Below are 16,917 nucleotides of genomic sequence, written 5' to 3'. Positions count from 1 at the left end.
CAGAACGGTAACTCTAACCCAAGGGAGGACGCTGGCAAAGTCCCACGGCCAGTGACTCCCAGGGGAGCAGGCCTGGGCTCATTGTGTCAGGTTACCGTTGGCAGCTTTGATTTTTAATCCTTCAGCTGTGACTGAACGGCTGCAGTTTTGTCTCCTGGTGGGTGGGGCTGTTTCCAGCCAGGGCGAAGATTCACCCAAACTTATAAAAACCTTGACCCAGATTTGTTTTTGAAACCATTCAGTTTAATACACTGTTAAAAAGGACATTTTTGCTAACTCGGTAGAGGTCAGAATAAACTATTTACCTCAGCTGTTTGGGGCTGCAATGCTGCTTCTGTTCTTATTAAAGCATTGAAAAACAGCGCACTTCGCTTGTGTTTCTAGCCATTCAAACTGCCACTGAACGGGGACGCACCGGAAAATAGGGGGTGGTGCCTTTTTTGCTCCTGTCTTAGAAGGAAAACTAGAAGGTTTCCCCCACCCCAGCACCCACCTGCTTGGCTTTGCCATTAGACCTTCAGCTTTCCTTAAAGTCTCTAGGGATGACTGGAAAACGAGTAGGATTGTAGCATTGTGGGCACCATGGGGGTCTGAAACCTGAATCATTGGCAGGGAATGGGATTTCTATTCAGGCTGTTAGAACCTTTGTCTTCTGGTTTGGTTTTGTTAACACCAATTTAATTCAGATGTCTGACAAACAGTTGGGAGAAAAGCTCTCCAGGTGAAAAACTGACATCTGTGGACCCTGAGAGAGCTCTTTGTACATGCAAAACCTCCAAAGAGTCCTCCAGCAATACCTGGACAGTCTGATTATTTGTAAGGTCAAAAAAACAAGCAGAAAAATATTTCTGGTGGGGCTGGGGGACCGCCCATGAAGCAAGAAAGGACAAACTCATCCCCCCTTTTCAGCTCTCCTTTAAGCATCGAACTCAGGGGAGTCCAAATTTGCACCTAAGGCCCACGACAGCACCGGCCGCGCTCCCACTCCAGCAGCGATACACAGCACTGATGCAGGGATCTCAAAGCTTCTCACCTGCACTCACAGCAACCCCTGGGCCATAGCGAAGTATCATCATCCCCATTTTACAGCTGGGGAAACACAAGGCACAAAGAAGTGACATGACTTGCCCAGCCCCACCCAGCAAGTCAGTGGTAGAGCTGGGACCAGAACTCAGGTCTCCCACCGCCCAGTCTGTGGCTCTAACCACAAAACCACGCTGCTTCTCTGTAACCACAGGCAGGGTTATCAATGGCAGGTGTATGTAATTCCTGGGGAACTCAGCAAACAAGCGATGTCTATGGAGGAGAAAACAATGGCCAGCAAATCTCACACGTGAGCGCGGCTCTCGGGGATGACAGGAAAGGCTGGTGCTGGGCTGATTACGTGCTGCCTTCAGGCTGGAGCCTTGGGGGGCAGGGAATTTGGGTGCCCCCAGATTTAGTGTTGTTCAACCCCGTTGCTCAAGAATATTCAGACGCGAGGGGGCAGGTTCTCAGTCATGCCTCTTGCTTTCCTTGAACTTGTGCTGCTCCCACGGCTTCCGGCCCTTGTGCTGCTTAGAGTCCCGCTTCCCGCTTTCGTCATGCCGGTGCTCCTTGCGGCCTGGCCCTTGGGGTGGTGAGTCGGGCTTGGGGTGGCGGCCCTTCCCCTCGTCCCGCCTGGGCCGCTCCTTCCCCTCCCTCCGCTTGCCCTCCTTCCCCTCCCCACGGGCTCTCTTGCTGCTGCGCTGCTGCCCCTCCTCCTCCTCCTCCTCCTGCTCAGAGCCTGCTGGGGGCGCCCTGTGCATTTTGCTGGCCTGGCCCTCTGGGGGCCTGTCCTTGGGCTTCATCTCCTTGACGCCTCTCTCCGGCTGAGCCACCACACTCTCTCTGGGCTTCTCTACCTCCTTCTCCAGCGCGCTCGGCTTCTGGCCCCTTCTCGGCTCTGCCCTGCCTGGGGAGTCCTGCTGCATTCCTTCCACCTTGGCTTCAGGATCTTCTGCTTCTTCCGGCTCCAACCAGCTCAACCAGCTCTTGAAAAACCACAGCTCTCCCTGCAGGGGACAGCAGCGCAAGGCAACGGGCCCGCTCTTACCACCGGGTCCTGGGCCAGCCCAGGGCGCCAGGACCCTCGTCTGTCTGTCCGGCCATTGCCATGGCAGCTGGCGCGAACTCCATCTTTAAAGAAGACACAGGCAGTTCCATGCAGGACCCTGCCTCGTTCCCTCCTGTTTACAGAGAGCCTTGGCCCTGCTCTGGCGTGGCATGTGACCTACCAAGCTGGTCTGTGGCCCCCGGGCACTCGGAGCAGCAGCCAGACAAGCTCAGAGCTCCCTAGTGCCCGCAGGGCAGACCTACCTGTTATCAAGAGGGGCTGGGACGGTCCCATCTGCACTAGCAGTGACCTGGCGCGGGGGTGCCTGGTGCCAGGGCTGTCGGCAATGCCTCAAACACCACAGCCGTGGGCTCTCGAGCTCCCTTCTACCAGCTCAGCATTTACTGAAGCTGGGCCTGATTCTGGGACATGGCGAGTGTCCCTGGGTGACGTAAAGTGCCCTCAGTTCCTATCTACTCCAGTGGTGCAGGGGCCTGTGTCTCGCAGGATTGGGCCCAATGAGCTGGGACTGGCCTGGCTCCTTCTCTCTAAATGGGTCCCAAGGCTCCAGGTGGCTGTGGCCTGCCCCTGCAGCCCTTCTCCTGGGAGTCACCCCCTGATTTCAATGGGACTGACTGCTCGTGGGAGTAAGGGCTGCAGGATGGGCCCTGTCCAAGGTGAAAGCCCTTCTCGGGGACTCCAGGGCTTCAGTGACGTGTTTGGCTGATTTTCTCTGGTTTGCTGCGGGGGAAGGGGGGAGGAGAGGATGGTGCCCCACCCCAGCTCCCTCCCTGACATGGTTCCACAAATGGGTTTCGCTGCCACGACCGCTAGCCCAGCACGTGACTGCGATCACTAGTGGAGGGCAGAGTTAAAACATCCCCTCCCACCCCCCCCGGAGCCCAGTGGCTGCTTTTCGGAGATGGTGTCTCCAAGGCCCCTCCTGCACTGCGGCTCCTCGCCTTACCCTCTTGCCGGCACCATCCTCGGGAAGGCTGCGCGCAGGCTGGGCCCACAGGCTGGGCTCTGCTTCGGGAACCTCGTCTACGTCGATGACATCTGGGAATAGGGTGACCAGACAGCAAGTGTGAAAAATCAGGACAGGAGGTGGGGGGTAATAGGAGCCTATATAAGAAAGACCCAAAAATTGGGACTGTCCCTATAAAATCGGGACATCTGGTCACCCTATCTGGGAACGGGGAGAGAGTGTGCAAGGTCAGCCCTTTGGAGATGCCCAGAGGGAAAGAGTGTGCAGTGTTCCTGTGTGCTGGTTCACAGCTGCTGCTTTCCACCCCAGAGCTGGTTACACTTCAATGGGGAATGCATTAGAAATAGGCTCAAGCCAAACGCCTGACCCAGAACTGCCTGACCAAGGAGGACATGCTGGTTCAGATCTGAGCAGGTGTTGTGGATCCATTTTGTTTCTAGATCTATAATATCCAGGGCTCGTGAAGTGCAGTACCGACACTTGCCTTCACTCCCCCTTGTGGAGGCTTGTCAATACGGGATACTCCAGGAAATTAATCCACATTAATTTTTAAAGTGGATTAGTTAAACCACATTAAATTGCTGTGTGGATGCTCTTATTCAGGAAAAAATGGCCTTTATCAGAGTTTGCTTAATTCATTTCCAAAGTGAATTAAGTCTGAATAAGATAATCACACAAGGATTTAATGTGGTTTAACTAATCCACTTTAAATTTACACCTTTGCTTAATTTGGATTAATTTTCCTTAGTGTCCCCATGTAGACAAGTCCTGGGCGATAGGCAGGTAACTATCATTTATCCTTTGTCTTACAGATGGGGAAACTAAGGCCCAGAGTGAGGACTGGCACCATTTTCAGAGTGCCCACTACTGGTGGGTGCCTCTGTTTTTGGATGCCCAGACTGAGCCCCCTTTTACTACCAAGCCCCAGTATGGCTAGTGGGGCCTCGTCTGAAAATGCTGCCCCATGGATCTAGGTGTGACTAGCTAGGGCAGTAGGAATGAGTAACCTGTAAGTGCTGGAGGAGCTCCTGTAGCTGGTTGGTTCCTGCCTGCACAGAGATTTGGGGAAGGGTTTGGGCTCCCAAGCAGATTTATTTACACAATTCCAGTTCACAGTTAAATCCTTAGCTTCCAGGCTTCGAGAATGCTGCTGAAGGAGACTAAGCCCCGGCCAATGACAGAAAACAGCCACAAGCCGCTCCTGCAGCTCAGGATCTGTCCTGGGCCAGCACAAGGACCCAGTACGGACACTGCCCAACACGTTTATCTGGCAGCAGGAGTTTGCTGCTTGCTTTCAAATCTGCTCAGAATCCATGGGCACTGGACTAGGAGGCCGGAGCCCCAGCTCTGCCACAGGCCTGCTATTCCAGCTTGGGCAAGTCCCTTCGCTCTCCGTGCCTCTGTTTCCCCTCCCACCCGTCTTGTCTGTTTTGACTGTAAGCTCTTTGAGGCAGAGATGGCTCCTGCTGTGTAATTAGCACACCGGGGTCTAGGTGGCACCGCTAATCCAAACACGCTCCATGGTCAGCAGCAGAGCTCGCTTCCCCCACTCTGTCCCAGGAATGTGTTTCACTCCTGAGCCCTCTGGGTGTGAAAAGGGGGGTCAGTCTCCAGGCCCAGCACCCCCTCCCCGGGGACAGGCTGCTCCCCAGGAGGCCCCTTGATGCTGCGCAGCTCCCAGCCTCACTGCTCTGACGTCTCTCACCTTGGAAGACCTGGAAGCCCATGCTTAGCAGAGCGACAAAGGAGGCAATGAGAATGCACTTGTTGAGGGTAAGCCCCTCCCAGGGGACCTCCTCCTTCATGGGGCCGATGGTGCGGGGCTCGGCCTGCCTTTTCACTGGAAGGGTCTTGGGAACTTACGAGACACAAAGAAAGTGGTGTTACAGTAGGGGAGCAGGCCTGACCTGGCAGAATGGGCTAAGAGGGGGAACAGGGATCCCTTAACATCACCTAGTCTGGTCACAAAGGAGACACAATGGTACAATCCCAAGGGACTCCTGTCTGTTGAGTTGTATCCCAGTCAGTGGAGAGTGGCCCCATCGCAGGGTTGGGCGCATAAGGAGGGGAGTAAATAAGTGGGGATTCTCACTCCCAGCTCCCCCTGGGGTTCACTAGGTCCCCCTGCAGGGAGGGAATCAAGCTACTCCGTTTTGGGCTGTGACTCAATTGCAATTTTGTGTGGCTCTACTGCCAAGGTTCAAAATGGGCCTACTATAAACTGCCCAGCAGGGGGTTGGCTGGATAACTAAAGTCCGGACTCCTGGGTTCTGTTCCAGTCTCTCCGGTGACTCAATAGGGGCAAGTCACTTAGGCCCTAAAGTTTAACGGCTAAATAAGCGGCCTGCTTTTCAGAGGTGGTGGATACCTGCAGCTCCCTATGGAATTGGCCTGGGATGCTGGACAAGAGAACTGAGCTCTATCACCATGCTTGAAGGGTCAGTGCTCCTGGGCTGATAGGAGAAATGCGGACGAGTGTACCTTGTGGCGAAGCAGAGCTGGCTGTCTCCTCCACCCTTTCTACCCTCGTCACGGTCTTCTCCGTGACGACTGGTGTGTCCGTTATGCTTTCCACAAACTCATCTAGATCTTTCTCGATGACGTGCAGCGTGTTCCTCTCCTCCTTCTCTATCCCCTGAAAGATGAAGGAAAGTGAATGGATCACGTGGCCAGAGCAGCCGGGGGAGAGAAGCAAAACAGCTCAGGGGATCTGTCTGCAACTATTATGGAGAAAAAAACAGCAGTGCCGTTGTAAGCCACTGGGGCATGTGTGTTCTAGGGCCCCTTCTGTCCCCAGTCGAAAGCACAGGTGGCTGCTAGAGCCCTAGCTGGGAAGGTGGTTTACTCAACAGCTTATGCTTGTATTCTCTGGAGGTCCCCGGTTCAGTGCCTGATACCTTGGCCGTCACACGATTAAAAGACAGAAGACATGAATATGGGAAACAAGAAATATGTTTCTACAATGTATTGACTTATGGAACTCACCACTGATGGACATTATTGAGACAATTACATTAGGACATTTCAGCCAGGGATGTGACAGGTGGCTAGAAATAAGATGAACATATACAGCTATGCTAAGCTAAAAACGGCAAGGGTACTGTGATCACACCAGCTCCTGAAAGCTAAATAGGGCTGGGCTGGGTCAGGTCCTGGGGCAGGAGACCTCTAAGAACACCCAGCTCCTGTAGGAAATTACTTGATAGGTAGCAGCACTCTTCTTTCTGATACTTTATCGAGCAAAGTGCCGGGGTGGAGGGCGGTGGTTCAGATGAGATGTAAAACCAAGGCCCTGACCAGTTCTGGTCATCACAACAGTGGAGGCTTTTACCCTGGTGTTTGCTACATTCCAAACCAGAGATAGTTTGGCTGTAATCCCCTCAGCAACAAACTACAATTATCTGTAATGATGTTTGCAAGATATTATTCCTCCCCCAGATGTCTCTATATGCTGCTTGCACAGACTTCTAAACAAGACGTGGTGCCTGGCTAAGAAGAGACACAGATGGGACTCAGTCTGTGTGGAACCCTGGCTGTTTGTCTGTCTGCACGTCGCCATTTTCTTTAGCAAACACCTCCTGTTTAAGAAGGACTGATTCCATCTACCCGCACCGTATTCTTCTCCACTTCCTGACAAACTATGGAGGAGGACTGTTAAGCAGCTATCGCGCTCCACCCCAGAGGCGGATGAACTGGACAGACTGGTCAAGGCCAGCAGGGTGGCAATCTGTGGGACTCGTAACAGCCCGCAATGCAGTTCCCAGCAAGGCTGGTCGGGCTGCGCACAGCTCTCGTGTTTACAGTGTGTCCCCCCAGTAGGGAAGAGTTGTTGGCGGGCATTGAGGACGGGACAGGTTTGTAAGTGGTTCTCATGAATGGAACAAGGACAGAGGGGGCTGTAGTTTGTAATGTGATGGGGGGGGGGTGCACCACTGCCCTCTGCTGGAGAGAACCAGACTCACTCACATGTAGTCAATTATGAGTCCCATTAGTGACTTCTACCTAGAGAGGATAAAACCTTAATACTAGTGCCAGCTGCTGGAGGTTCTCCCTTAGGTCAAGTGACAAAGCCTAGATTTGGGAGCAGTTCTAGTCTCTATGCTGCACGTGGGCAGTTTAGCTAATGACTGTGCTGGGCCATGTTTGTACCCATGGATCCGTTCTGATGGGGCCCTATTCAGGGCCTGCCAAGCTCTGTGGGCCATGGCACACTGAGGAGCCAGTGGTGGTGGTACGGTGCCTGCCAACAAGTGCTCTTTGCGTGTCAAAGCCTGAAAGCCCGAGAAGAGATGACAGCACAAAGGACGAAAACTCAGGGGTAGGGGAAATATTCATTACCTGACTCTGTCTAATCTCACAGGCTCGACATTTTGCTTGATGACTATGAAGCTGAACCTGACAGGGTTCGAGTATCCGCCGCAGTGTGAGAGATCTACTAGAATCCCCTTCTGTATTAGCTCTGCATCTGAAACACGCCTGCATTATACAATACCCCCCACGGCAGTGTCCCACTCCGCCCCAGAGAGCCCTATCAATCTCTGCCCAGCCTCCTGTGGAAACTGGCAGGGGCTGTGTGGGGAAGCAGGGCCGTGCTGAGCTCGGGATACAATCACGCTCTTGTTGGTTCATTTTATTTATGTGATTCAATCCCTGGCACGTGAACGGGAGCCAAACCTTTGGCAAAAGGCATTTTGCTGAGCACAAGCGCTCTGCAGCCGCTAATCCGCTTTGACGTGTCTGCCCAGAGGACAACGTATCCTTTGGAGAGAGGGAGCTTAGAAACGGAGATAAATTAGGCACCGAGGCCTGGTTCTGGTTCTAGTCCCTTCCTGCTAGGGTACAGAGAGACCAGGGTTCCCCCATGAATCAGACTGCAGAGGTGCAGTGCGACTGACTCATGAATACATGTGTCAGAGGCACCAGTTCCTAGCAGATGGGGGAGAGCTGCCAGTCAACTGAGATCAGTGACAGCAACAGCTGACTAATGATACCTTTGGCTCTGACTGCACACGGGTGGGCTGTGATTCCCCTCAAAGCCCCGCGGAGGCGACGTTTCCAGCTAAATGTTGCCCACAGAAAGGACTCTTGCTTTTGTTCCCAGTGGGGGACATTGGAATTTCCTCACCTGCAGAAAGCCAATAGGCCAGCCAGTCCTGTAGTTTGGATCTGACTGTGGCCAATGTCACGTGCTTCAGGGGAAGGTGGAAAACCCTCATGATTCATCGAACTGTGAAAAAGCAGCTGCTGCAGGGAGTCAGTCCTGACCCCCTCTGAGGATTGGTTTACACCTTGAAGCATGAGGACCGATTTCTTTTATGGTTTTATCTTAGTTAGTGTCACTAGACCCAACTGCCCCTGCCCCAATATCCCTGCAGCGAATTGCTGGCATGGAGAGAGGGGTTAAAAGAAGGAGACCGAGCCCAAGGCAGGGATGACCCAGAAGTACTGCAGAGCTCCGCTTCTCCTGCTGAGAGAGAAGGCTGGTTACAGCCCAGAGACTGGGGTAGCTTGCTGGGTGGATAAGGGATGAACCGACCCTTAGGAGAATGGCTGGAGTATTGGTTATTGGGAAACAAGCCTTGAACAGAAGGGTAGGGTCCTGCTGAAGGTTTGCTGCATTTCCCTGTTTTGAATTGTGTTTTTTCCTGATTTCTTTGGACCTTAATACCCTGGAAAGGACTGAAGTGTGCCTTGGCTGGAGGGTTAATGCACTGCTATGTTGGACCCTGTGAGAGACAGTGACCTACCAGCGGAAACTTGTGGCGGGGTGAGTTGTGCCCTGATGGGCCACTAGGGGGCAGTGTAGTGGTTAACCTGATCACTGTGATGTTCTAAAGACGGTTTTCTCTCCTGCGGATTGGCTTCCCTTTCATTTCAGTGAGTTCTCTCCTGCTCTTCTGTTATGGGATGAAGTAGACAGGAGGTCTGATTTGGTCTCCTCTCACTCCTGTCTTCCAACTACATGCTCCTAGTTTTATTTCTTCCATTATCATGTTCTCCGTGGTACCTTCAGCAACTCCCCACAAGCCCAGCCTATCAGCCCAGAAATTCCTCTATCACCCCCCAGAACATCTGCGTCCACTTCCCAACCGCTCCTTTGCATCAGCACCCCTAAGCACCTGCAACCAACATCCCCGCTCGTCAATAATCTTTAACACACTCCTTTGCACATTCAGCTGCTTGTTGGATGCTTAGTAATGGTGATCTTCCTGCCCAGCATCTTCTCTCCCACTGCCTCACACAACGCCAAGTTGAGCCTAACCCCATAGCCCTATTAGTTTATGGGAGGCCGTTTTCCACACTTGTGACTGGTCTCTTCCTCCCTGTTTCCCTGAGCCAAGCTATGTCTTATGCCTACAAGTAACAAGCAATGGTCTCCTTGCTGCTTTCCTCCTCTACTATAAGGCCTTCTGAGGCACTGTGGCCTAGAGCCTCAGAGGTATTTAGGTTCCCACTGATATCAATGGGAGTTAGGAGCCTAAATACCAGGGAGGATTTGAGCCTGTATGTCCTTACTCCCGAAGAACTCCTGGAGCTGATGAAGCAGAGGTTTTGAGAGCGCATGCCAAGAGCTCTTCCCCCCCAGGGAATGGAGGGATCAGGGCAATGAGCTATGGAGCCTTTCATGTCTAGGACCAGCCTAGCTTGGTAAGATCCATCTGATGGCGGCTTGGTGGCCTGTGTTAAATGATTGATAGGAAGTGAGCTGAGTCCCAACAGACACCTCACAACCGCCCCCCCTCATTGGCAGTCTGAGTCCCAGGATTGAGTGGGCCATGGGACTCCCCTCCTACCTACAGGGGCAGCCCCTCCTGGCCAGAGTTAAGGCACATTGTCAGGACAATACAGTGGATGCTTGCCCTGCACCTGCACCTTTGCTGTGGGCAACCTGAGGCCTTCACTCTCCCGGGCTGTCAATCCAGCGCCTCTCACCAGTGCTAATTTAATCTATCAGAATCATAAGAATCCAAGGCCCTGCTGCTGATTTAACTGGATGTACCAAGTATGCAGGCAAATCTTGGGAAAGGGGTAGTAGGCCCACCCTGCTCCCCAAGATCCAAAGACCAGGCCTCTGCTGCCTTTCTTGTAGACTGTAAGGGCTGTTCCAAACATCCAGTGTCACATAGCCCGGGCCTTCAGCACCGCGAACTTAAGTCTGGAGATAGTTATAAACAGGATTACTAGATAGATGCTACTTACAAGTGAGCTACTGTTTACCTCCTCTTCGCTTTGTAGCACTTCAGCATCTGTTAAAAACAAGTGCAAGCAAAATAAAACAAAGTATGGACAGCATGAGGGGCTCATAGCATGTGATCATCTTGCCACCTAGTGGCCGGCCTGCAGAGAAGATAAAAGCCTTACTACTACTACATCAATAAATTGTCCTTTAACTCAAGGAGCTGTGCATCTGGACCCAAAGGTCCTAACCTCTATATAGACCACAGAATTGTAGGACTGGAAGGGATCTAGAGAGGTCATGTAGTCCAATCCCCTGCACTCATGGCAGGACTAAGTATTATCTAGACCATTCCTGACACGTGTTTGTCTAACCTCTTAAAAACCGCCAGTGGAGATTCCCCAACCTCCCTAGGCAATTTATTCCAGTGCTTCACCACCCTGACAGTTAGGAAGTTTTTCCTAATGTCCAACCTAAACCTCCCTTGCTGCAATTTAAGCCCATTGCTTCTTGTCCTATCCTTGGAGGTTAAGAAGAACAATTCTTCTCCCTTCTCCTTCTAACAACCTTTTATGTACTTGAAAACGGTTACCATGCTGCCCGCGGCCCATGAATTCGTGCGGGATTCCAGGGATGAAGTAGAGCTATGTTGCGCAGTGAAGCGGATGCAATTACTGGGGAAGATGTTTGGGTGCTTTTCTCAAATCAGTAATCGCTCAGCAAGGCAGGTTTTCACACTTAGGCCTGGTCTACACTAGGACTTTAATTCGGATTTAGCTGCGTTAATCCGAATTAACCCTTCACCCGTCCACACTACAGAGCCAGTTAATTCGAATTAAAGGGCACTTAAAATCGATTTCTGTACTCCACCTCGACGAGCGGAGTAACGCCTAAATCGATTTTGTTAATTCGAATTAGGGTTAGTGTGGCCACACACCACCGAATTACTGTGTTTAAGTTAATGGGGTAGTGTGGCCGCACACCACCGAATTAATGTGGTTAAAAACCGAATTAAGGTGCTTAGTGTGGCCGCGCACAATCGAATTTATACAACCTGTTTCACAAATTCGAATTATCTAAATTCGGATTAATCCTGTAGTGTAGACATACCCTTATAATGAGACGTGGTAAGCAGGAGTTAAAAGGCAGTTCTCACGTGCCACACTGAAAGTTCCCTTTCACAGCAGCTGCCCAATTGGCCTTCAAATGAGAAATCTGGGTGTAGGAATGGAACCTGGAGCTGGCAAGCACCAGGCTAATGAAAGTGATGGGACAAACTCCCTGGACCTCCCAGGCAAAAAAAAAGTGGAGGGAGAAACTGATGTCACCCGCAAAACACATTTATCTGCTGACCAGGCATCCTGGCTTCCTGCTCTGCTCCAGGGATGCGCCAAAAACAGGGTCAACATCAGGCGGTGCTAGAAACTGCAGCCACCGGTGCAACAGTGCAGTAGGCTCTTCTGTCCCTTTGTATTTCAAACTGACCGGCAATGGCTAAGGGCCTCCCTTTCTAACCTGATGGAGCCTGAGATGCACAAGAATCCCCTGAAAACGGCATCTCAGCAAGGCTAGAAAAGGACACTGGCTGCTGGCTGTCGTCATTCCTGCAACGGTGATCTAAAATACAGTTAGCCTGAGGAACCAAGAGCCGAGAGCTCAGAAATCCCCTGTGCTACAGAAGATGACAATAAACCCCCCGGGAAGCTGGGAATTTTTGTTTCCCAGTGGAAGATACCATTTATATCTAGTCAGAGCAGATTGACACCCCGGGGGTCAGGAGCTATCATCTGACTCTCCCAACCTACTTTCTCAGCTACGTTTACAGCCCACTAACTGGAGCGCCGCAGCAGCCCCAGCCCGGGGCTCTATGCCATCGGAAGGCAGCTTGGAATCCCAGCTTTTGTCGTCCCAGGGCCTGAGCAATTGGAGGCAGATGCTCAGCGCCTCTGAAAGCCGGGTCCTTATTACTGGATCTTGAGACTGTGGCTGTTAACATCCCGTCACAAACGAAGTGTGTAAGAAAAAGCAGCTTGGTAATTGGATTTCTCCGGTGGCTTGATACAGTAAATACGATGATGGGGCTTCTCCTTGGTTAGCTCTTAACTGTTATTTTCTATTTCCATTGGTTTGGCATGTATCAAAGTTCAATACAAACTCATTAAAATAATGCCTCAATTTAATGAGGCTCTATCTATCCTGGGGAAATCTACAGTATTTAAAGGTCCCATCCTGCCCTCATTGAAGTCAATGGCAAAATTCCCTTCGTTTCAGTGAGGAGCCGGATTGGATCGGAATTGCATATGGTATGTGTAAAGGTTCATCAAAGCCCTGGAATTTTTTAAGCTTTGGGCTACTAAAGATTTTCAGGACCAGTAAGATTCCCCACCTCCATCCCCTAGCACTAGTCATGGACCAGTGAATAGTAAGAAAATACAGATTCCTGAAATGTAATTTAAAAGGTCATATCAAGAGCAGAACAATTGAATTTTCCCCTTTTTTCTTTCTGATGTGTAAAGAAGGCCTAATGTATTTACTAATAATTACAAAAGTCTACTTGTGTTCTGCATTAGAAATATCAGGAATGTTAAATCTGGTCTTGCAGAAACCAGGGAGTCAGAAATCCCAACGAAGACCCAGAGATACAGACTGGAACCACTCTCTGATTAAAGATGCAAATATGAAGAATCTTTAACAAAAGAGCTTTTCTCCCAACTGTTTGTCAGGGTTTGAGTAAGAGGCATTCCCAGAACCATACAATCCAAAATATTTTATGCAGTCTGAATAAAAAAGACACCTCCTCTCACTCCAATGTTGCTATCTTGCTATATATGTTTTAAACCTCCTAGTTCCCCAGACATCCATACAGTGTTCTAGGAAATAGGGTGCAATGGCCCTGAATTTCTAGTATAAGCAAAAAAGCAGAAAAGAGAATGTTTAAAATCTTCTGTTGGGCCTTTAATTAAATGCAATGCTACACAAAGAAGCAAACCTGGGTATAAAAATCTCATATCTTCTCCTTTAGAGGTCACCTTTAAAGAATAAGGCAAATAGTCCAATGCCTGCATTCCTGACATGGATCTTAGCACATCTCTAAAAGCCGGCACTAAGCTCTCTGCAAGTTCTAAGGTCACTTAATAATTTTCAATAAGCCGTTCTCACTGCAAAGATCAGGATCTTAAGCATATAATCCCCTCACAAGACACGTCAAGGAACATTTCCAATGGTATCAGCACAGCCCAACTGCCTTTTAACTCCCTGGAGGCAAGAACAGCCTGTGCATCCACTGCTGGGAAAGTCCTCCTAGTATGGCCTCCGGTGTCAAAGTAGGGATGAGGTACCTTTTCTCACGTCCTCCCTCGAGAGCCTTGGAATTCTCTCTGCCCGCACTGGCAGCTCTTCTATGGCCTCAGGACACTCCAGGTCTCTCTCCAATACCTCACAGGTGCCTGTTGCCATGTCACTTCCAGGGAGCCTTGCTAAATAGAGAGGGGGAAAAACAAATTCGGCACACAACACAGCTGGCAAGGGGGAGCACTGGCGTCCAAGACAATGGAATTCAGGTGGAGTGCCTGAATGACACAGGTATCCATGTGTGAAAACATCGCTGCAAGCAATCGCTAGCCCTGCTGTGCAAGCAATCCCAGCCACAGCCCTTCCAGAGAGCCTTTCCGTGGAGGATCTCAAAGCCCTCTCACAACCCTGCTGCGGGCTAGGCCTACTCTAGGAGGAATAATGCGAGGTACAGAGAGGTTAAGTGACTCAGCCCCACAAGGAGTCAGTGCCAGCGCTGGGATTACGTCTCAGGAATTTCCTGGCTCCTAGTCTTGTGCTCAGCCCATTAGACCAGAAATCTTACAAACGTCTATATGTTTAAAGGATCACGATTCCATGGATCACAGCAGGAAAATACCATCGGTCCTTAAGACCCTGTTAACGGCGCACCCCACTTGAAATGCCCACGTTCTACTGGAATCTGGATACGTAAAACTGAGATCCAGCCCATGTGTCGTCATTAAAGATCCTATGGCAATTTTCTAAAAATAGAGGTGTAAACCATGGTGTTCTGAACAACTTCCAATTTGGGTAGTGCCACTGTCTCTCTAACTTCCCCCTCAAATTCCACTTCTGCTTTGCGCCCTGCTCTTAACTGTTGGGCAGCGTTGCTGCGTACCGTTAAACAGCTGCAGCGCTCCACCCCGGAGACAGCTGCATTGCAGGGAGAGGTGAAGCAAAGCCCTTTGAGGCGAAAGGGGCTGTAGAAAGGGAGGGCTGCTATTGTTAACAGAATGCCAGTGTTCTAATGGCACATGCGCTAACCCCAAAGCAATTAACACTTTCAGTACTGCTGCTCCCCAATGCAATCTTCTGTGCTCCCCACTGTCAATGGATTAAGGCTAGCAGGCTGTCAGGATGCATCAGGTACATACATTAACTGTTAGGAGGTTCAGAGTTGGACTCTTCCTAAAGCAGGGTTTGCACAGTGAGTTCTGAAATTCTGGGCTCACTCCCTGTTCTGGGTTCACTTCCTTGTCTCTGGGTAGAGTCTCCGAATAGCAAACCAATCCCCAGCTCCAATACCTGTCCTAGGCACCGCACCAGCCTTTAGTTGCGAAGGTTGTCGCCACAGGGGGACCCCTGAAGCCGTGAAGGGCCCCAGTTGCCCTCTGTGTCCCTCTGTTATAACAATGAAGCCCTTGTCCTCACCCTCTGCCCAAGCTGGGCTGATGCTGCTGGAGCAGGAAGCTTTGTGCAAATAGGAGAGTGAGGCTGCTGTCTACCAGGAAGGGAAATTGATGACTTAACAGAAGCACCTTTCTAGTCTCAACAGTTCAGCGCTGAGTCATCGATTCCTCTCCTGTTCTGGGCTGCGGCTGCTCTGCTCAATCTGCAGAAAACCTCCTTTTTCAGACAGCGTTAAGGGAGGTGATGACAGAACTTGAGCCCGGCTGGAATTTCTCCTTCTCCTCAGCCAGTTCACTGACGGCTCCTGCCTCCCAACTCCAGTACATGCTCAACCGGACTAGGAGTGTGATACTGCTCCAAACCAGGAGCCAATACTAGATGTGGTTCATGGATACCCTGAAGCCCCACGCTCACTAATGGCTGGTACCTGGTCCATTTATGCCGTACCACACCTGACAGAACTTCTGGGCTGGGAGGGAGCGTGTGCTTACACACGGACACCATTGTTCCAGGATTCCAACAGCTGAATTAGGGACCTTGTGGACCCCCATTCACACCCATCATATATCCCTGCCTTCATAAAGCGAGGAAGCCTAAGCTGACAGCTTGGGTCAACAGAGTAGATGGTCAAAATGGTCATAGAACAGGTTCCATCAGCCAGTAGAACAGAATTTGGTTTCATGGGTCAGATCTCTGAGCTCTCAAAGTAGCAGTTAAGATACTAACACTGTGACGACTGCGTAGGCCAAATGTGGCAATTACAGCTCACACGCATAGTCTCTGCTATTCAAACTCATTCCTCCACTGTGCTCTCTGAATCCTTTTACAAGGTCTTGAAAGACTCACCTAAGAATGGCTTCTGGTGTGTTTCCCCTGCACACAACAGTACACTTGGTCTGTTGGTTGTATACTCCTTAGTGCAAAGCTCTGTAAAGAACCTAACATGTCTGTGGACGCCATGGAGATAACATGTAAATAATCCTACAATTCTACCTTCATGTCAGCAACGACTTTTCAGAGATGAGCTCAGGTCCAAGAACTGAAGTTTGACTCCACTAACTCACACCAAAGAAGCTTCCAAAAATAGCCCCCTTCCCCTCTCCAGCAGGTCCTTCAAGATAGCGGAATTACAGGCTCTTTCTAGACACAGATCTGTCCCCGGCTAGCCAGCAACTAACTTCTGACTCCAGGCGCGCATTCCGTGGCCATGGGTTTTCCTGTATTCGCTTAAAAGAGTTAAAATCCCACAAAAGGCATACCTAGGGCTTGAATGCAGCCGTCTTTCCTTCAGCCTCTTGTCTGGCTCAGTCTCTACAGAGTAATATACAGCAACAGGTGCTGACTTCTGCCAGAGCAAAATATCAACCAATCACAGGAAGCTAATGCCACCATAGCTTTCAGATTCAGCCCTGGGAGACAGAAGAGGGTCTGACTTCACTCTGAGCGAGAGAGAGAATAACATGAGGCTCATTTGCTTCCTTTCATGACAGATCCAGCTGCTGCCTTGAAACAAGGGACCCATGGAACTGTTATGCGTAGCAGGGATATAGGATGGGAAATGGGAAGGGTGAAGGAGTAGCCTATGAAAAGCAATAGGGTTGGGACTACCCTGCCAGGAATATGGTGCTAGGAAGCCAGGACTGAAACTCTGTCAAACGTTCGTTCCCCAAACTGGCGCTTGTTGAGAGCACAATAGTGCAAAGTGCTTAATTAATGAATGTTTGTAAAGTGCTACTGCATATAGTGCTGAATAGCCGCAAACGCTGCTAACTTGAGTCGAGTAACTCCCCATTTCCAACAGCGTCTGCAAGAGGAGAATCGGGCCGAGTGTTTTCAGACACTCAAGTTACAGAAGGGTAAAAAACGGACGTTATTTCCTAGTGTCAAGAGCAGGTTCTTTATTTGCAGATGGCGCAAAGGGCTGAACTTCAACCATAGGACCTGCTCCTATAACCTTTATTCTCATGAGTCCGACTGAAGCCAATGGGGCTACTC

The 16,917-nt window shown here is 50.6% G+C and overlaps 1 protein-coding gene across 5 annotated transcripts; it reads right to left on the bottom strand.

Moving 5' to 3' along the window:
• Positions 1-227: 227 nt before the first annotated feature.
• JSRP1 (junctional sarcoplasmic reticulum protein 1) lies at positions 228-16,327 on the bottom strand. 5 transcript variants are annotated; one of them, XM_024203823.2, is made up of 7 exons: positions 16,182-16,327; positions 13,578-13,715; positions 10,263-10,309; positions 5,544-5,697; positions 4,768-4,920; positions 3,042-3,133; positions 228-2,033 (listed from the first exon to the last, which is right to left on the bottom strand). In XM_024203823.2, exons 2-7 carry the CDS (start codon positions 13,693-13,695, stop codon positions 1,494-1,496), a joined length of 1,104 nt encoding a protein of 367 aa, XP_024059591.1. In that variant the 5' UTR covers positions 13,696-13,715; positions 16,182-16,327; the 3' UTR covers positions 228-1,493. The 5 variants fall into 5 exon arrangements, with proteins under 5 accessions (XP_024059591.1, XP_024059593.1, XP_024059595.1 ...); XM_024203825.3 differs by lacking the exon at positions 16,182-16,327 and adding an exon at positions 15,916-16,167; XM_024203827.3 differs by lacking the exon at positions 16,182-16,327 and adding an exon at positions 14,944-15,743.
• Between the last annotated feature and the right edge of the window lie 590 nt (positions 16,328-16,917).

The sequence above is a fragment of the Terrapene carolina genome, unplaced genomic scaffold (assembly GCF_002925995.2).
Source record: "Terrapene carolina triunguis isolate 2854851 unplaced genomic scaffold, T_m_triunguis-2.0 Scaffold194, whole genome shotgun sequence".
Classification (NCBI taxonomy): Eukaryota; Metazoa; Chordata; order Testudines; family Emydidae; genus Terrapene; species Terrapene triunguis.
This window is presented reverse-complemented; position numbering and strand designations above follow the sequence as displayed.